This window comes from Neoarius graeffei, chromosome 3, assembly GCF_027579695.1.
Source record: "Neoarius graeffei isolate fNeoGra1 chromosome 3, fNeoGra1.pri, whole genome shotgun sequence".
NCBI classification, from domain to species: Eukaryota; Metazoa; Chordata; class Actinopteri; order Siluriformes; family Ariidae; genus Neoarius; species Neoarius graeffei.
In genome coordinates this window covers 80,527,262-80,548,887 of record NC_083571.1, presented here as the reverse complement: position 1 = coordinate 80,548,887, position 21,626 = coordinate 80,527,262, and the positions used below count along the sequence as shown (strand labels likewise).

Sequence of the window (21,626 nt, the reverse complement as noted above, 5' to 3'; positions counted from 1 at the left end):
GAAATTGAACCGAACTTGATTTCTCAGAATCGAGCTACACGACCTAGTTTATGCGATTTCTGCTGAGCTATTTTGCGCATGTATACCCTATCGAGCTAGTTGTCGAGCTACTTCCGGAAGTGACGAGTGACGAGACCACAAGCGGGAAACACAACAGCCTCGGTCGGCATGACAACGAATCATGACAACGGCATGAATCTTTTCTTTTTGTGGCATTGTTTGCACTGTTAAAATTTAGCTCACTTACTGTATCACCAAATACAGTTACTGTATCACCAAGTACAGCTGTTGCATAGCTGTGAATTGTGTACATAAACAAGTCATTGTATTTGTGTGTATATATGTCCAACATCTGAAGAATGTCAATAAAAACAAAACAACTGAACTTTTTGTGTGTTTATTAAGACATGAGTTAAATTGTAAGCAAAAAAAAAATATTTTTTTTGTAAGCAAAAAATGGACTTTAGAAAAATATTATTGTGCAAAATAAGTTGTCTTACAAAACAGTGGTCTGCGCCGGACAGTTTGTAGCCATAGTCTGTTAGAGCAAGCCTAACAGCTTGAACACGGAACTGCTAGTGTTGCCAGATTGGGTGTTTTAAGTGCATTTTAGCGGATTTGAACATGTTTTGGGCTGGGATACGTCAGCAGTATCTGGCAACACTATGCTCTTCTTCATGACGACAACCGGAAGTGTACCAACACGATGGGGCGTGTAGCGCCACGTGTGGCTCGGGTGCACAATGCACCTTGCACAATAGCCCAATTTCACTTGTGCATGTAGGATTGGATTTCTCTGGCACCCCTGCTGGGACCCTTTGCTCGATTACTAACAGCAGCTCGATTTGGACGTGCATGTAAACGTAGTCAGTGTACCATTAGAACACTGGAGTGATAGTTGCTGGAAATGGGCCTCTATACACCTATGGAGATATTGCACCAAAAACCAGACATTTGCAGCTAGAATAGTCATTTACCACATTAGCAATGTATAGAGTGGATTTCTGATTAGTTTAAAGTGATCTTCATTGAAAAGAACAGTGCTCTTCTTTCAAAAATAAGGACATTTCAAAGTGACCCCAAACTTTTGAACGGTAGTGTATAATCTCATTGTCTGGTGTCACCCAGATGAGGATGGGTTCCCTTTTGAATCTGGTTCCTCTCAAGGTTTCGTCCTCATTTTGTCTTCGGGGGTTTTCATTGTCACTCTCACCTGTGGCTTGTTCATGAAGGAATAAATTTATCAATTTAATTCTAATATGTTGTTCTTTTTTTCAAACAACAAACCCTGACACACACACACACACACACACACACTATATACAGCTCTGGAAAAAATGAATAGACCACTGGGGGGGCAAATTTCCCCCGTTCATATCCCTCAGCTAAACAAACTCCCATTGTGTTTCAAACTGAATACTTATATGTGACTGCATTAACTAATTACAGTGGCTTAAAACCAGAGGTGGACAAAGTATCCAACTTCGTTACTTAAGTCAAAGTACAGATCCCACTGGTCAAATGTGACTCCGATACAAGTGAAAGTTGTCCAGTCAAATTTTTACTTAAGTTAAAGTACTGAAGTAGTTGCTTTTAAAAATACTTAAAGTACTAAAAGTACATTTTCTGTCAACGCATCGTTGTATTATTGCCACAACGCTTACAAAACCTAATGGCATTACCAAAGACAGAAATGTGAATTCACAAAATGAACGCATGCTGTGCCATCATGGTGGTTTAACGTTAAGCTAGCTAGTCAGTGAAGCTCCACCTGACATGCTAGCAAACGCTTTTCAAACTCAAAATCATATTGGGTAGCTAACATTAATAGAAAAGAAAGATTTCTACATTCTGTTTATTTGGCAAGATTATGCGAAAATATATTTCTGAAAGCATTTCAGATAAGTTAACGTTATTCATGTTAGCGTAACTCTGTTTTTACATGCTAACTAACATTAACTAGCTATGTGTCAACGTTAGCCGTGGACAAGGCGATGGCAACTTGGTGGGCAAATCCATAGAAAGTCATGTGACTAACCAGACTGCATAGCTGCGTTTGCAACGTTATCGCTGGCTCTAAAAGCACAGACAACTTCACTACAAGCTTTCTCTTGGAATAAAACGTTTATATACCTCAATATGCTTCAGCAGGTTGGACGGTGAGATTTTGTAGGCCGTGATGTGGTTCGTTTTTGGCAAACAAAGCAAACATTTTAAATGAAATGAATCTTTGATCCTTTTAGAAAACTGAAACATGGGTTCATGGGCCATGGGCGTGTGCATTCCCCAGAAGAACCGCCTCCTTCCATTCTGCCATCAACTGATCGTGCTCAAATAATGCTGTTGAGAAATAATTGAACTTGATTTTATAGTCTGTGGACGTGACATGACCCTAGTGATTACTGACAGTCTGTCTCTGTCACCTGGGGAAAAAAACAAGCACGTTTTAGAAAAGAAAAGACATCCACTTTTAAAGCTGCTTTATAGTAAAGAGTAACGAGGAGCTTGATAGAAATGTAGTGGAGTGAAAAGTACTATATTTGTCTTTCAAATGTAGTGAAGTTAAAGTCATAAGTTTCCAAAAATATATATATATTAGTGCTGTCAAGCGATTAAAATATTTAATCGCGATTAATGTCGCGACAGTCATAGTTAACTTGCGATTAATCGCAATTTAATCGCACATTTTTGTCACATAAAAAACCATTGTAATTCTCTTATCAGCATAAAAAAGTGAATGGGCTTGCTTTATACCAATGTTTTTTTTATTGCAAAGCATAACACGTCTTGACACAGCCACTGCAAAGTGAAACCTAAGCCGAGCACCGGCGCGGGGCTAGCAAGAGAACCATGAGTGAAGTGATCTACTGCTTGAGAGAGATAGGTTACACAGTGACGGTAGGCTTGACATGCTTGATTATAATATAAAGTACACTATTATATTAACTTTAAGTTGTTCGTTGATAAATATTGCATTGAATCTGATCTTTACTGTTTCAGCTCACTTAATACATTTTGTACTTTTACACTTTCTGCCTGTTGATGCGTCGCGCTGTCCAATCAGAGGCGGCCAAATTTGCATATTACAGGAAGTTATTTCTGGGATAGCACTGAGTTTACAGTTCAGAGGGATCTGGCTTCTTTAGACGCTGTCTTCTTAAAACTGAATAAATATTTAAAAAGAGCCAAATGAGCCAGTCTTTTGAACGGCTCTTTTCAAAGAACGGATCACAAAGATGCGGATCCCATCAAAGAGCCATAAATCCCATCTCTACTAGCGCGCCCTGCCCGCGCTGGTTCTTTGGGGGAGGAGGGCAGAGGACTCTGGCTGTGCGGGGCGTGGCATTACAGCCTAGCTGCTATCGGTTTTCTAAGCAAAGTCTCTGTTGCAAGTTCCTGGCAGTTTCAAAAGCTTATGAAAAACCTACATCATGTCACAGAGCGTTAATCTCGCGATAAAAAAATTATCGCCGTTAAAATTGAGTCAAGTTAACACGTTAATAACGCGACATTTTTGACAGCACTAATATTAATATATATATATATATATATATATATATATATACACACACACACACTCAAGTAAAGTACAGATACTCAAAAAGTGTACTTCATTACTGTCCACCTCTGCTTAAAACCAACAGAAATATATGTTTTTGCACCAGCTTTCTGGATTTTCTAGACTAGTCCATATTTTTAAATGTAAAGTCAGAGTTTTTGGTTTGAAACGCAGCCCAATAACAACAATCACGATGACAACAGAAAGTTTTAAAGAGAGAGACAAAGCTCGTCAGTGCATGAAATTCTCATCTCATTATCTCTAGCCGCTTTATCCTGTTCTACAGGGTCGCAGGCAAGCTGGAGCCTATCCCAGCTGACTACGGGCGAAAGGCGGGGTACACCCTGGACAAGTCGCCAGGCCATCACAGGGCTGACACATAGACACAGACAACCATTCACACCTACGGTCAATTTAGAGTCACCAGTTAACCTAACCTGCATGTCTTTGGACTGTGGGGGAAACCGGAGCACCCGGAGGAAACCCACGTGGACACGGGGAGAACATGCAAACTCCACACAGAAAGGCCCTCGCCGGCCACGGGGCTCGAACCCGGACCTTCTTGCTGTGAGGCGACAGCGCTAACCACTACACCACCGTGCCACCTGTGCATGAAATTACTAATCTTTTCACAGTTTGACTTGAAATCCAGACAGACTGGGATGCTTTGGTTCTGACGTGCCATCTAGTGAATGTCACTTTAAAATATTCTGGATGTATATAAAATAACACCAGTTACGTTACCGCTGCTTCAGCATACACACATGAAATCATGTATACCGAGCTAAAAAAAAAAAAAAAAAAAAGCTGCTTGGTGTCAGCATGTAGCACACCACTCCAGGATGGATTATTTTCCTCTAACACCACAAAACTTCCCACTACACTGGTAAGTCAAAGAATATTCCTCTAATTCTTAGTTACTTACCGTACATATAGCTCTGGAAAAAATTAAGAGACCGCTGCAAAATTATCAGTTTCTCTGGTTTTACTATTTATAGATACTACGTGTTTGAGGAACATGAACATTTTTGTTTTATTCCATAAACTACTGACAACATTTTGCCCAAATTCCATATAAAAATATTGTCACTTCGAGCGTTTAATTGCAGAAAATGACAACTGGTCAAAATAATAAAGACCACGTGTTTTCAGACCTTGAATAATGCACAGAAATCAAGATCATATTCAATTTTAAACAACACAACAGAGGGTATAGCCTCTGTATACCCTCAACAGAGGCTAGTTTTATTTTATTATGTGGGCATGACGGTGGGTGTATGCAGTGTAATTTCCACTGATATGGATGCAATAAACTTGACTTTGAACACAGTACTAACGTTTGAACTTCGGATGAGTTCAGAAATCCATATTGGGTGGAATAAACCTGACATTTAATCACAGTTTTCGTGTGTTTTGGCATGCTCTCCACCAGTCTTTCACATTGCTGTTGGGCGCAAAAATTCAATCAGCTCAGTGTTATTTGATGGCTTTGACCATCTATTTTCCTCTTGGTCACATTTCAGAGGTTTTCAATTGGGTTCAGATCTGGAGATTGGGCTAGTCATGACAGGGTCTTAATCTTGTGGCCCTCCATCCACCCCTTGATTGGCCTGACTGCATGGCATGAAGGAAAACCCAATCCTCAAAGTCAGGGAACACTGTCAGAGCAGAAGGAAGCAAGTTTTCTTCCAGGGTAACCTTGTACATGGGTTGATTCATATGTCCTTCACAAACAAAAGTCTGCCCCGTTCCAGACTTGCTGAAGCACCCACAGATCATCACCGATCCTCCAGCAAATTTCATAACGTGTGCGAGACACTGTGTCTTGTAGACCTCTCCAGGTCTCCGTCTAACCATTAGATGACCAGGTAATGGGAAAAGCTGAAAATTGGACTCATCAGAGATGATGACCTCACTCCAGTCCTCTACAGTCCAATCCTTATGGTCTTTAGCAAACCTCAGCCTGGCTCTTCTTTGCTTCTCACTGATGAAGGGCTTTTTTCTAGCTTTGCATGCCTTCAACCCCACCTGGAGGAGCCCATTTTGAACCGTCCTTGCCATGCACTTAACCCCAGCTGCCATTTGCCATTCTTTTTCTAGGTCACATGATGTCATCCTCCAGTTGCTGACTGACATTCGAAGGAGTTGACGATCATCCCGGTCACTGGAGAGTCGTTTTCACCCTCTGCCAGTCTGTAACTTTGTTGTCCCCAATGTCTGCTACTTGACTTGTTCTTATGAACTACCATTTTTTAAATTTTGAGGATGGAAGCAACCTGACACACACTGGATCCCTCTGACAGTAAAGCCAGAACTGAACCCTTCTTTTTCTCATTCAAGATTTTTCTTTTTAAAGCTAGACAACCTTTCAATTTCAGAAAATCGGTGAAATTTAGTTCCCTCTGAAATTTGGTCACTGTGATACATGTTTCTTTCTGTAATATCTCACAGAATATCAGGTCATTCTGTGGCTGGGAAGTTATTTAATTTGCGGGCACTTCCAAGCAAATAATATGCATGAAATCGCTCGTTTCGCGCAGTCAAGCAGACAGAGGAAGTTCGTGTACGCATGCGCAGGTTCACCTTGACCGTGCACTCACAGTTTCATCATTCTGTCGCTAAATGAACAGCTGATCACACCGAGGTGCTCGCTGACCGCCGATATTTATTAGTGTGGTCCTGCGTTTCCTTTCCTTCGCAACATAACGTCTTTTCTTCTCGCTTTCCGTTACTGTAGTCAGTCTTTCACATTTCATTCGCACACTCACATCCTTCATTTTTCTCTCCGGTTTCAAATTTGTATCCCACAATGCCTTGCACGAACGGGGAAAACCCACCATGTGATGCATGATGACGCATTTTGAATTGAGTCACGGGGAAGCAGGAAAAAAATAGCACTGTTTTTGCCATCCAAATGGGTCCTATTGCAAGAGGATAGTGATGACCACAGCAGTGGTTTTTATACTTTTCCTCGTTAAACAACATTTGGTTCGGGTGATCACCTAATCAGTACCTTATTAAGTAAAATGAGGTGTGCTTGTGTTGGAATTCCAGCACAGACACTGGAATGAAATGGCTGCCATATACAGAGATACTGATATAAGAAAAAATTGAAGTGGTGTGGAGTAACTGAACCACTTCTAAAAATAATAAATTCTTCTCTTATGATTGGCTATGTACCCAAATCCTTTAAACTAGCAGTTATCAAACCCCTGATTAAAAAACCTGACCTTGATCCCCGTCAGCTGTCCAATTATCGGCCAATATCAAACCTCCCCTTTATCTCCAAGATCCTTGAAAAAGCTGTGGCACAGCAGTTATGCTCATATTTACATAGGAATAACATCCATGAAATGTATCAGTCAGGATTTAGACCTCATCATAGCACAGAGACAGCACTGGTTAAAGTAGTAAACGACCTACTGTTGGCGTATGATCAGGGCTGTGTCTCGCTACTTGTGTTGCTTGACCTTAGTGCAGCATTTGATACCACTGATCATTCCATTCTTCTGGATAGACTAGAAAATGTTGTGGGAGTTAAGGGAATGGCCCTCTCCTGGCTCAGGTCTTATCTAACTGATCGTTATCAGTATGTTGATATAAATGGTGATATTTCTAGACGTACCGAGGTAAAGTTTGGTGTTCCACAAGGTTCTGTCTTGGGTCCACTGCTTTTTTTCTCTATATATGTTACCTCTGGGCGATATTATTCGTAAACATTGTATTAGTTTCCACTGTTACGCTGATGACACACAGTTGTATGTCTCTGCAAAACCTGATGAGAGACACCAGCTTAATAGAATTGAGGAATGTGTTAAGGACATTAGACACTGGATGCTTATAAATTTCCTTCTGCTTAACTCTGACAAGACTGAAGTACTTGTGCTAGGACCACATACAGCTAGAAGTAAGTTTTCTGATTACACAGTGACTCTGGATGGCCTTTCTGTTTCTTCACGTGCAGCAGTAAAAGACCTCGGAGTGATTATTGACCCCAGTCTTTCATTCGAAACTCACATTGATAACATCACCCGGATAGCTTTCTTTCATCTCAGAAATATTGCAAAGATAAGAAATTTAATGTCATTGCATGATGCAGAAAAACTAGTCCATGCTTTCGTTACCTCCAGGTTGGATTATTGTAATGCCTTACTGTCTGGATGTTCCAATAAGTGCATAAACAAGCTCCAGTTAGTTCAAAATGCAGCAGCAAGAGTCCTTACTAGAACTAGAAAATATGACCACATCACGCCTGTCTTATCCACACTGCATTGGCTCCCAATCAAATTTCTTACTGATTATAAAATACTACTATTGACCTTTAAAGCACTAAATGGTCTCGCACCACAGTACCTGAGTGAACTTCTGCTCCTCTATGACCTGCCACGCCTACTTAGATCAAAAGGTGCAGGCTATCTGCTGGTACCTCATATAGTGAAGGCTACATCAGGGGGCAGAGCCTTTTCTTACAAAGCCCCACAGTTATGGAACAGCCTTCCAAGTAGTGTTCAGGAATCAGACACAGTCTCAGCATTTAGCTCTAGGCTGAAAACATATCTGTTTAGTCAAGCCTTTTGTTAATGGTGTTTATGAGGTAAAGGTGTAGATCTGGAGGGTCCTCAGACATAGAGTGTTTTGGTAAACTGGGATGTATGGATGCTGTCGCTTGCTCACTCGAGTTTGTTGACGGTGTAGTGGCTGCTGCTTTATGTCCCGGGGCTCCCTCATGCCTGTGCTACCTTCTGGCTCTACCCTTTTAGTTATGCTGTCATAGTTAGTTGCCGGAGTCCCTGCTTGTACTCGGTGCAATATGTATACTGCTCCTACTTATTCAGGTGACATTGGGCATACCTAACAATCTGTTTTTTCTTTCCCTCCCCCCCACCCCAAATCTGTCCCTCTGAGTTACATGGAGTCAACAGGAAATCTTTTGGTGGAGAGGGTGGAGACCTCGACTGGCTATCGTAGCCTGCAGGGAATCGGCCGTCAGACATTCTGTCGCATGTCCCAGACCCGGTGAAATGTAACTGAATTGTCTTGGCCAGCCCTAAGGGTCCCATCTGCATCTCATCATTGCTGAGGAGTGTGCTCCCATCACCCAATCAAGCATCCAGCCAGAGCAGACCTGCTTGATCCATCCTGGTGCCCTGTGTCTGGTCGGAGTTTTATCGCACCGCTCCTGTGAAGGACGGCCCCATGAGGACAGTTGAGGGTTATACCTGTTAAAACTGTTAATATTATAGTCAGGCTGTCTGTTGTTGCCCAAATGAGGATGGGTTCCCTTTTGAGTCTGGTTCCTCTCGAGGTTTCTTCCTCATGTCGTCTGAGGGAGTTTTTCCTTGCCACCGTCGCCGCAGGCTTGCTCATTGGGGATAGATTAGGGATAAAATTAGCTCATGTTTTAAGTCGTTCAAATTCTGTAAAGCTGCTTTGCGACAATGTTTATTGTTAAAAGCGCTATACAAATAAACTTGATTTGAAGTGGTCTCAATTTTTTTTTTCCAGAGCTATGTGTCATATATATATATATATATATATATATACACACACACACACACACACACACACGTATATCTTTAGGAGAGGTGGCAATAATTCTGGATTCTCTTTGTACGTTTTGAATCAAATCAGTCATAAACTCTGACGGCTTTGGTAAGAGGACAACATACCCCACTGGCCGTGCGAATGGGTTTAGCTTTCAGTTTTGGCACAAGGGCTCGTCGGTACTGGGGTGGCACCGCAGCGATGATGTCTACTAGACGTGGTTGTGCTGAGAGGCCATATTTCGCCGAGGTCTTTGTCTTCACCCTGCAAAGTTGTAACACATCGTTTGTTTCTGGTTCAACCCAGTTAGAAGGAAAGAGTACACTTTGTTAGTTTCCTACTGTTGGATTTATATTTGGTGTCAGCTTGTGACCAACCTTTATTCTTGGATTAACTAACTTTGTTGAGACCGTGAGGCTGGCAGAATGATAAGTACTCGCAGGTCTTCTTCAAGCACAGCACATTTGAATTCTCGAAGCTGATTCGTCCAAAGGCATGCATTATTTAAAGTACAACAGTACGGCTAGGACAGTCATTCCAGCTATCACATGAATAGATTTATATGAATGCGATCATTCTAAAATGTTATCGTTTCTATAGCAACAACTCATTCACAGGGACTTGTCTGACAGGCATTCTGCATAACCTAAGACTAATAATAAACAGATTTTTTTTCAAATGTGTTTCTGTTTAATAAAGTACAATGTATAATCACTGATGTGGTGATATTTTTGTCAGGGGATATTTATTTAGGATTTACAAAAGGAGTCTCGGTTGTAACCTGGCGACTTGTCCAGGGTGTACCCCGCCTTTCGCCCGTAGTCAGCTGGGATAGGCTCCAGCTTGCCTGCAACCCTGTAGAAGGATAAAGCGGCTAGAGATAATGAGATGAGATGAGTCTTGGTTGTAAATGCTTTGTAACAGTCAGTGTTTCCCAGCATGGACAAGTCTTCATGACAGGGGAGTTTGCGTTTTCTGGTTTATCAGTAATATGACAGGCTGGGGCGTCGTGGCTCAGTCGACTAAGGCGCCATACCATAAATCTGGGGACCCGGGTTCGATTCTGACCCGAGGTCATTTCCCGATCCCTCCCCATCTCTCTCCAGCTCATTTCCTGTCTCTACACTGTCCTATCCAATTAAAGGTGAAAAAAGCCCAAAAAAACTTTTAAAAAAAAAGTAATATGACAGGCTGCATTTTCAGAGAGAGAATGACTGCTTATCACAGCTATAATGGAGGAGAGTACAGGAACTAACTTGTGTCTTGGACATTCAACAGCATTATATTTAACGCTAAACCATCAAAATTTGTGTTGTTCATTAATAAATTAAACATTATCAATTTTGGTAAATCACTGTGGTATTAAGCACACTTTAGACAGTGCTGGTATATGAAAATAAAGCACTTCAGGGGATCGGGAAAGGGCCGTCTTCATGACAAATCTGTTGCACGTTGTGCTGCATCACACCACCCAGGCGTGCATCATTTTCTTCTAACAGCACAGTTTGTTGTGTATTATTCCCTACATTTAAAAATATATATATAAATCACCTCAACAAATAAGCATACAGTCGTGATTCTAAAGGCCTCTGCATGCTCTTGCGACAAGGCTTTCGCAGATAGCTTTTCGCAGACAGTTGTAATTTATCGTTGAGCGGGGATAATAGGCGTGCGCGATGTTATTCACCGCCACAACGCAAGGGGGCGCGAAGTCGCTAGGAGTAGTTGGTGGGTGTGGTTAGTGGAGTGTTTATCCTCCGGTTACTTATAATGACTAGAACTGGAGTCGTATAGATGTATGTACTTCCTCAATCAACCGCTCTTCGTGCTGCTCCATCTTCGCTCGTGTTTTTAAAAATGCCGGTCGTGAAAACAAAACAAACCGGGAAAGTAGGGAAGCAGAAGTGCGTGTACAGCGGATGTAGAGTGGACCAATCAGAGCCCTCTTGTCTGCGGCGCTGTCTGCGAGGCTTCTGCGGTGGTCACAATTTTGGGGAGGTGCGCGCAGAGCGTCTGCGAAGGTGGGGGGCTACACAGACACTGTCTGCGACGCTATCTGCGAGGACTGGGTTGTCAGCATAAATTGGCCTTAACGGTTCTTGTTTGAACCAATTTTGCTCATCATCATCATCTTGGTCATCCTCCTCTTCATGGGTGAGCAGAAGGTGAGAGTCTCATTAAAGCTACAGTCACACTACAGCTCGCAATGCTTTGCGATGGGTTATGGATGATAATGAGGCGTTTGGGAGATGATGCACAGCAATACACAGCGCTCAGCGTAAATGAGTACACCCCCTTTGAAAAGTAACATTTTAAACAATATCTCAATGAACACAAACAATTTCCAAAATGCTGACAAGACAAAGTTTAATCTAACATCTGTTTAACTTATAACGTGAAAGTAAGGTTAATAATATAACATAGGCCGAATCCCATTTCACCCCTTGGACCAACCCCTTAGCCCTTCCCCTCCATTTTGCGCGTTCACGTGAAGGGGTAGGGGCATCCCAATCCCAGTTAACGCGGAGGGGTAGGGGAAGGGGTAGGGCTTCTGTACCCCTCCAAACGGAGATTTTCCTGGAGCAGACTCCGAACGAAGGGGTTTGAGTGATTTCCCACAATGCCATGCGGATTTCAGCGAGATTTCATGCGGATTTCAGAAAGATGGCGGTTCCCGCGGCGAAAGATTGTCATAAATGTATTTTCTCCATTATTTACGTGTTTTAAGTTGTTATCCAGAGGAAACACGCCGCTTGATTCGCTTTCGAGCTGAGAATGAGCAGCGATTTCTGAAATCCAAGCTGCTGCTAAAAAGCTTTGGGAGTGAGTATTGTTTTCGGTTGCTTTACTGCGTATGTTTTGTTCTGTTATTCTCGCTTTTATTGTTTACATGAGTGTTCTGACACCTCATTCTGTCGGATGTGGTGCACGAAGCGCCAAAGATATCCCATTCAGTGGTGTTAGTTAACAAATCACACCCTGCCAGCAGAGATTTCTGGCTCTGACTGTAGCGGCTGGTCGCAGCCAATGACGCGTCGCGTTTTGCTAACGTAAACGCTGACGGAGGTACGCGATGACGTATGCGATCGTTGAAGGGCTATCCCAATACGTAAGGGTTGAATTTCAAGCCCTATCCCTTGTAGCTCAGTTTCAAGGGGAAGGGCCAAGGGGAAGGCGGAGGGGTAGGGGTAGAAATTAGAATTGGGATTGGGCCTTAGATTACGCATTTTTCAGTTTTACTCAAATGAGGGTGGTGCAAAAATGAGTACACCCTACAACAAAAACTACTGCATCTAGTACTTTGTATGGCCTCCATGATTTTTAATGACAGCACCAAGTCTTCTAGGCATGGAATGAACAAGTTGGCGACATTTTGCAACATCAATCTTTTTCCATTCTTCAACAATGACCTCTTTTAGCGACTGGATGCTGGATGGAGAGTGATGCTCAACTTGTCTCTTCAGAATTCCCCAAAGGTGTTCGATTGGGTTCAGATCAGGAGACGTACTTGGCCACTGAATCACTTTCACCCTGTTCTTCAGAAATCCAACAGTGGCCTTAGATGTGTGTTTAGTCATGTTGGAAAAGTGCATGATGACCAAGGGCACGGAGTGATGATAGCATCTTCTCGTTCAGTATAGAGCAATACATCTGTGAATTCATGATGCCATCAATGAAATGCAGCTCCCCGACACCAGCAGCACTCATGCAGCCCCACATAAGGACACTGCCACCACCATGTTTCACTGTAGGCACCATGCATTTTTCTTTGTATTCCTTACCTTTGCGACGCCATACAGTTTTGAAGCCATCAGTTCCAAAAACATTTATCTTGGTCTCATCACTCCAGAGTATAGAGTCCCAGTAGTCTTCATCTTTGTCAGCATGGGCCCTGGCAAACTCGAGGCAGGCTTTTTTGTGCCTGGGCTTTAGGAGAGGCTTCTTTCGTGGACGGCATCCATGCATGCCATTCCTCCGCAGTGTACGCCGTATTGTGTCACGGGAAATAGTCACCCCAGTTTGGCTTTCTACTTCTTTAGATAACTGCAGTGAACTTGCATGCTGATTTTCTTCAACCCTTCTCATCAGAAGACGCTCCTGTCGAGGTGTTAACTTCCGTGGACGACCTGGACGTCTCTGTGAGATGGCTGCAGTTCCATCTTTCTTAAATTTTTGTACCACTTTTGCTACAGTATTTTGACTGATAAGTAAAGCTTTGTTGATCTTCTTGTAGCCTTCACCTTTGTGGTGTAAAGAAATTATTTTCTTTCTCAGGTCTTGTGTCAGCCCTGTGATGACCTGGCGACTTGTCCAGGGTGTACCCCGCCTTTCGCCCGTAGTCAGCCGGGATAGGCTCCAGCTTGCCTGCGACCCTGTAGAAGGATAAAGCGGCTACAGATGATATGATGAGATGAGATATGAGATGAGATATGTCTTGTGTCATTTCTCTTCCATGTGGTACCATTGCTGACAGCATGAAATGGGAAGGGGTTTTCTTTAAGTAACACCGTTTTATAGTCAACTGTCTGCTGGACACCTGTGTAATGACTAATTACACTCACCTCTGATTGTATTCTTGTTAAATTAGACATTTGTAGTCGACAATTTAGCTTTGCTCCAGACTTTCAGTGGGGTGTACTCATTTTTGCACCACCCTAATTTGAGTAAAACTGAAAAAATGCGTAATCTAAGTTATATTATTAACCTTACTTTCACGTTAGAAGTTAAACAGATGTTATATTAAACTTTGTCTCGTCAACATTTGGGAAATTGTTTGTGTTCATTGAGATATTGTTTAAAATGTTACTTTTCAAAGGGGGTGTACTCATTTACGCTGAGCACTGTAGCCATGTTTATAACTCTGGTTAAATACTCTGCTTTATGTTTTGGTTTCGTTTGCGTTTTGCTACTCTGACCTTGCCTCACGTTTTATTTCTGTAAATAAATGTCACGCCTGCTAATAAACACTCTTCCTGCACTTACATCCATCTACTGCCGCATACCTGACAGAATACTTCACAAAGGCTCGATGAAAACAGTGTCCTTATACGCACATGCTGATTGCACTCAAATAACGACTGGGTCCCAAGTGCACACACAACACACTCCAAAGGATCCCTGAATGTAAATGCACTTTTCAAGTGTCAGTGAAGGTTAGGTTATGCTGGGCTGCTGTGTTGATGAGGCTCCCACAAGCATCAGGGACATTGATTCGAGACAAATACATCTCAAGAGGCTCGACAAAGGTTCCCCGAGCCCATCTGCGAGTATTCACCACTTAGTTTGTCGACGAGAACATTGGCATCAAATTTCAGTGCATACACTGAAATTTTTCGCAACGTTTTTGGCCACTCAAGAGACGGAGACAACAAAAAACAACTTGTGAAGCTCGGAGAACATTCGCCATGCATCACACGATTGGTGGCGATGCGACCAATTTTTCATCAAGTATTCGCAAATGCATCGCAAGCTGTAGTATGACCAAGGCGTAATATGTAGCATGGTGTTATTGGCTGTACAAATGATTTAATAATGAATTATATATACGGCATATATTAATATATCTTAGTCAGTGCTCTGTTTAGTCGTATAGAACTGCATACAGGTGCTGGTCATATAATTAGAATATCATGAAAAAGTTGATTTATTTCAGTAATTCCATTCAAAAAGTGAAACTTGTATATTATATTCATTCATTACACACAGACTGATATATTTCAAGTGTTTATTTCTTTTTATTTTGATGATTATAACTGACAACTAATGAAAACCCCAAATTCAGTATCTCAGAAAATTAGAATAGGGGCGGCACGGTGGTGTAGTGGTTAGCGCTGTTGCCTCACAGCAAGAAGGTCCGGGTTCGAGCCCCGTGGCCGGCGAGGGCCTTTCTGTGTGGAGTTTGCATGTTCTCCCCGTGTCCGCGTGGGTTTCCTCCGGGTGCTCCGGTTTCCTCCACAGTCCAAAGACATGCAGGTTAGGTTAACTGGTGACTCTAAATTGACCGTAGGTGTGAATGTGAGTGTGAATGGTTGTCTGTGTCTATGTGTCAGCCCTGTGATGACCTGGCGACTTGTCCAGGGTGTACCCCGCCTTTCGCCCGTAGTCAGCTGGGATAGGCTCCAGCTTGCCTGCGACCCTGTAGAACAGGATAAAGCGGCTAGAGATAATGAGATGAGATGAGATTATAACTGACAACTAATGAAAATCCCAAATTCAGTATCTCGGAAAATTAGATTACTACTTAAGACCAATACAAAAAAAAGGATTTTTAGAAATGTTGGCCAACTGAAAAGTATGAACATGAAAAGTATGAGCATGTACAGCACTCAATACTTATGCCGCTTTTCCACTACAAACGCGGCTGAGCCGTGCCGTGCCGAGTCGAGCTGAGTCGAGCTGAGCGGGGCTGTTGGAGTTGCATTTCGACTACAACCGCGCTGAACCGTGCTGGCTGGAAGTGGGTGGACACATTGGGTGGAGTTAGTGAAAGTGGGTGGACGTCACGTGATGTCGTTAAGCAGCGCAAACAGTGACATCAGTGACAGTGGCGGAACAAGTCAGAGCCGGGCCGGGGGCGGGGCAAATGACCGGGCCCTTTATTAAAGCTTATCATAACATCATTTTAGGCTACAAAATGTCCGCAACTGCGGTGTTTACCAATTTCAACACTACCGGGTGCAACTATGTTATTTAGTACATCAAGTCCTTCAAACGAACATGTAACTCAGAAACAAAAAACATTAGGATACTGTACATGGCTCATAATAAAACATCAATAGCCTATACTGCACACATTATTTGAAGGGCATACGAATGAGCGCTCAGAGGTTGCAACGGTGACAGGAAGAGTCAGAAATAAAAGGAGGGCGGTGCAAACCTCACTGAATGCACTGTGTTTACCGATTTCAACACTACGGGGTGCAACTATGTTATTTTGTACATTAAGTCCTTCAAACGAACATGTAACTCAGAAACAAAAAAACATTAGGCGACATACTGTACATGGCTCATAATAAAACATCAATAGCCTACTGCGCGCATTATTTGAAGGGCATACGACGAGCCTTGCGCTCCGCGAACTCGTCCACGATGCTCTGTATGTCACTGATTCAGTGATCTTTTAAGCGGTAGTCTCACGACCCGAATAGTAAACAATAAACATGGAGGACATGGAGTCGTTAGTGTTGCTGGTCTTGGTGCTGTGGCTTGTTGTCACCGACAACGCGGACAGATACTGGCAAGAGCGTATAGATGAGGCGAGGCGCATAAGGCTTCAGAAATTCTTGTAATTCGTAATTATTCTTCTTCCGGGTTTGCGGTGTTTACAGATCCCAGCGCGCTCGCGGGGCGTGTGTGGGCATGTGAGGACACGCCTCCTCACCAATCAGTGCACAGGGGAGTGTCTGCTCACGCCCCCAGCCTCACTCGGCACGGTTTGGCTCGCTTCAGCCCCACTCCAAAACCGTGCGAGTTTTAGGGGCTAAGCAGGGCTGAAACGAGCTGAGTCGTGCTGGTTTTTGGTAGTCGAAACGCGAGCCGTGTCGGGCTGAAGTGAGCTGAAGCGAGCTGAAGTGAGCTGAAAAAGGGTAGTGGAAAAGGGCCATTAGTTGGGGCTCCTTTTGCCTGAATTACTGCAGCAATGCGGCGTGGCATGGAGTCCATCAGTCTGTGGCACTGCTCAGGTGTTATGAGAGCCCAGGTTGCTCTGATAGTGGCCTTCAGCTCTTCTGCATTGTTGGGTCTGGCGTATCGCATCTTCCTCTTCACAATACCCCATAGATTTTCTATGGGGTTAAGGTCAGGCGAGTTTGCTGGCCAATTAAGTACAGGGATACCATGGTCCTTAAACCAGGTACTGGTAGCTTTGGCACTGTGTGCAGGTGCCAAGTCCTGTTGGAAAATGAAATCTGCATCTCCATAAAGTTGGTCAGCAGCAGGAAGCATGAAGTGCTCTAAGACTTCCTGGTAGACGGCTGCGTTGACCTTGGACCTCAGAAAACACAGTGGACCAACACCAACAGATGACATGGCACCCCAAACCATCACTGACTGTGGAAACTTTACACTAGACCTCAAGCAACGTGGATTCTGTGCCTCTCCTCTCTTCCTCCAGACTCTGGGACTTTGATTTCTAAAGGAAATGCAAAATTTACTTTCATCAGAGAACATAACTTTGGACCACTCAGCAGCGGTCCAGTCCTTTTTGTCTTTAGCCCAGCCAAGACGCTTCTGATGCTGTCTCTTGTTCAAGAGTGGCTTGACACAAGGAATGCGACAGCTGAAACCCATGTCTTGCATACGTCTGTGCGTGGTGGTTCTTGAAGCACTGACTCCAGCTGCAGTCCACTCTTTGCAAATCTCCCTCACGTTTTTGAATGGGTTTTGTTTCACAATCCTCTCCAGGGTGCGGTTATCCCTTATACACTTTTTTTCTACCACATCTTTTCCTTCCCTTTGCCTCTCTATTAATGTGCTTGGACACAGAGCTCTGTGAACAGCCAGCCTCTTTAGCAATGACCTTTTGTGTCTTGCCCTCCTTGTGCAAGGTGTCAGTGGTCGTCTTTTGGACAACTGTCAAGTCAGCAGTCTTCCCCATGATTGTGTCGCCTACAGAACTAGACTGAGAGACCATTTAAAGGCCTTTGCAGATGTTTTGAGTTAATTAGCTGATTAGAGTGTGGCACCAGGTGTCTTCAATATTGAACCTTTTCACAATATTCTAATTTTCTCATCTCATCTCATTGTCTCTAGCCACTTTATCCTTCTACAGGGTCGCAGGCAAGCTGGAGCCTATCCCAGCTGACTACGGGCGAAAGGCGGGGTACACCCTGGACAAGTCGCCAGGTCATCACAGGGCTGACACATAGACACAGACAACCATTCACACTCACATTCACACCTACGGTCAATTTAGAGTCACCAGTTAACCTAACCTGCATGTCTGTGGACTGTGGGGGAAACCGGAGCACCCGGAGGAAACCCACGCGGACACGGGGAGAACATGCAAACTCCACACAGAAAGGCCCTCGCCGGCCACGGGGCTCGAACCCGGACCTTCTTGCTGTGAGGCGACAGCGCTAACCACTACACCACCGTGCCACCCTCAGTTATAATCATCAACATTAAAAGAAGTAAACATTTGAAATATATCAGTCTGTGTGTAATGAATGAATATAATATACTAGTTTCACTTTTTGAATGGAATTACTGAAATAAATCAACTTTTTCATGATATTCTAATTATATGACCAGCACCTGTATAATCACTAGGTTCTCATCCTCTCTCATCTCCTTCTTCCCTAAAACATCTTCAGGAGAAATTCTCAGTATAGCCTACTGTTTGCTTCTCTTTTGTGCATATTAGGAATTTGCATGCCACATTTTTTTGGACTTCACTTACTTGTTAAGGTTGATATCCTTGCCCTGCTCATGAGCCTCAACCAACTGTTTGATTACGTCTGCAATCGTCATCATCATCAGTTCAGCCCGGCTAAGATCACCTGATGAGATCAGAGACACGAATAACTTCAATTCACTATACATCTCTCTCTCTCTCATTTTATATATATGAGTGATTCCACGCTTATGGGTACTGAAATGGGGACATGAACTTATTCACCTAAAACCATTTCTTTTTTTACCATCAGGTCACAAAACATGTAATCTTTAATGAATGATATGTTAAAAGATAACTTTAATTTTCTGAGATGTAATAAAAACATATTTATATGCCAAAGTCAAGCCTATGAGTTCCAAAATGATGTCTGTTACATTACTTCTCTTACGATTGTCCATCTCGCGTCTGTTACAAATGAATTACAATCTAGCTATATACCATGTTAATCTTATTGAAAGAATGTGTATGTTTATTCTACTACACATGTTTATTAATTATATTTGCTAAAACATCACCTTCCTATGTTTCAAAAAGTAATTCTACATTGTTAAAATTGAGAATATATATGTCCACAACACTTCTGTTACGTTCTGACTTTGGCATATAAATATGTTTTTATTACATCTCAGAAAATTAAAGTTATCTTTTAACATAGCATTCATTAAAGATTACATGTTTTGTGACCTGATGGTAAAAAAAAAGAAATGGTTTTAGGTGAATTTTTAAAAATAAGTTCATGTCCCCATTTCAGTACCCATAAGCGTGGAATCACTCATATATATATATATATATATATATATATATATATATATATATATATGAGAGAGAGATGAATAACTTCAATTCACTATACATATCTCTCTCTCTCTCATATATATATATATATATATATATATATATATATATATATATGAGAGAGAGAGAGATGAATAACTTCAATTCACTACACATCTCTCTCATATGAGATAGTTCTCTATATCTCTATAAACTCTCTCTCATATAGAGATATACAGTTTCAATGAGGGACTTTCTCAGCCAGTTGACTTCCCACCAAACCATATTTAATAATGTAAATATGATTTAATAAAACTTACAAAGCATGAACTAATCACTGACATAATTTACGTTAACAACTGCAAAACTTGTATCAGCTAGCCAGCTAGGTTTGTTTGTTTGTTGTTTTTCCGACATTCAGAATCACTTACTCTTCTTTTTCGGCTTTCCCATCTTGACTACAGTTCACATGAAGGTAAAGCTCGATGTACTTTTTTGATTGTTTCTTTAAAAAAACAACTAACTAGCTGCACATGTACCTACGTAAACAGAGCTAGCATGCAGGCATCAATATGCTTAATGCCGCCAAGCGACGGGAACTGTCGCAAAATGTTGCACTCACGACAGTTTCACTCTTCCTAACGGCAGATCCGTTCATTCTTTTTCTTTAGAAGAAAGTTTTGAATCTCCTTTAATAATTCCGTCTGACCTGGTTCCTGCCTGTTCTCATATGAGCAGTGGACATGTTGCTGGATATTTTAATGAACATATGGACTTATGTTCAAGCCATGTACAGACCATTTTATATAATAAACGATAGAAAAGCAGTGCAGGGTACATACTGTAAGGCTAATGCTAATATAACAGTGAAAAAGTGTAATATGGAGCAGTTTGGGATAGCTTGTTAATGAACATGTTAACAAACCCATTCTTTTACTCAGTTTCCTTCTAAAATGTTAATCACTTTAATGGGTTTATTATTTAGTATTTCCCTTCTTTATTCAGAAAATATACAAATAAGTTTGAAGTGAAATTCAAACAAGTTTTCCCCATTGTAGGATGTTATTCTGCTTTAACCAATGTTCCCTAATAACCCCACCATATATAGATAGATAGATAGATAGATAGATAGATAGATAGATAGATAGATAGATAGATAGATAGATAGATAGAGAGAGAGAGAGAGGGGTGGCATGGTGGTGTAGTGGTTAGCACTGTTGCCTCACAGCAAGAAGGTCCTGGGTTCGAGCCCAGCGGCCGACGAGGGCCTTTCTGTGCGGAGTTTGCATGTTCTCCCCGTGTCCGCGTGGGTTTCCTCCGGGTGCTCCGGTTTCCCCCACAGTCCAAAGACATGCAGGTTAGGTTAACTGGTGACTCTAAATTGAGCGTAGGTGTGAATGTGAGTGTGAATGGTTGTCTGTGTCTATGTGTCAGCCCTGTGATGACCTGGCGACTTGTCCAGGGTGTACCCCGCCTTTCGCCCGTAGTCAGCTGGGATAGGCTCCAGCTTGCCTGCGACCCTGTAGGACAGGATAAGCGGCTAGAGATAATGGATGGATGGATGTGTGTGTGTGTGTGTGTGTGTGTATATATATATATATATATATATATATATATATATATATATACAGGGGCTGCAAAAGTAGGTATACAGTAATGAAAAAAACAAATTCTAGCATTAAATTATACCTTGCACCACTATTATAATTCTGGTAATACTGGAATAATCCTTACTGTATACCTACTTTTGCAGCCCCGTATGCTACTGGATATTCATTAAGATATTTATTTCTCCCCCCCAATCTGTCCCTCTGAGTTACATGTCAGTCCTGGGATCGAGATGCTGACCTCTTCTGCTCCTTGGACCTGCCTGATCCACCCTGGTGCCCTGTGTCTGGTTGGAGTCTCATCGCATCGCTCCTGTGGAGGATGGCCCCATACAGACAGTTGAAAGTCACACTTGGAGGACACTCTGGACTCTTACAGTAATGCTTTTATGGCTGAGGACTACAGTTGGCTTGCTAACTGTGGGACTGCAGTTGTCATGAACAGTTTTGCGCTCAAGTTTCCATTAATGAAGAGTTTATAACATCAACGAAACTGACTTCATGTTAAAACTGTTAATGTTATAGTCATGTTGTCTGTTGTTGTCCATGTGAGGATGGGGATAGATTAGGGATAAAATTGGCTCATGTTTTGGGTCATTCAGATTCTGTAAAGCTGCTTTGGGACAATGTCTATTGTTAAAAGCGCTATACAAACAAACTTGACTTGACGATATCCAGTAACATGTCTGTCTGTCTCTCTCTCTCTGTATATATATATATATATATATATATATATATATATATA

The 21,626-nt window shown here is 42.3% G+C and overlaps 1 protein-coding gene across 2 annotated transcripts in view; it reads right to left on the bottom strand.

The window, feature by feature from the left end:
- elp3 (elongator acetyltransferase complex subunit 3) overlaps positions 1 to 19,864 on the bottom strand; it is a 98,081-nt gene extending 78,217 nt beyond the window's left edge. Inside the window, exons 1-3 of one of the 2 annotated variants that reach the window (XM_060917444.1) lie at positions 19,706 to 19,864; positions 18,504 to 18,603; positions 9,229 to 9,367 (exon numbers count right to left, since the gene is read on the bottom strand). In XM_060917444.1, coding sequence (XP_060773427.1) covers positions 9,229 to 9,367; positions 18,504 to 18,603; positions 19,706 to 19,727 — 261 coding nt within the window. In that variant the 5' untranslated portion in view covers positions 19,728 to 19,864. Of the gene's footprint in view, positions 1 to 9,228; positions 9,368 to 18,503; positions 18,604 to 19,705 lie in introns of those variants that run through there. The other variant, XM_060917445.1, reaches the window with a different exon arrangement.
- Between the last annotated feature and the right edge of the window lie 1,762 nt (positions 19,865 to 21,626).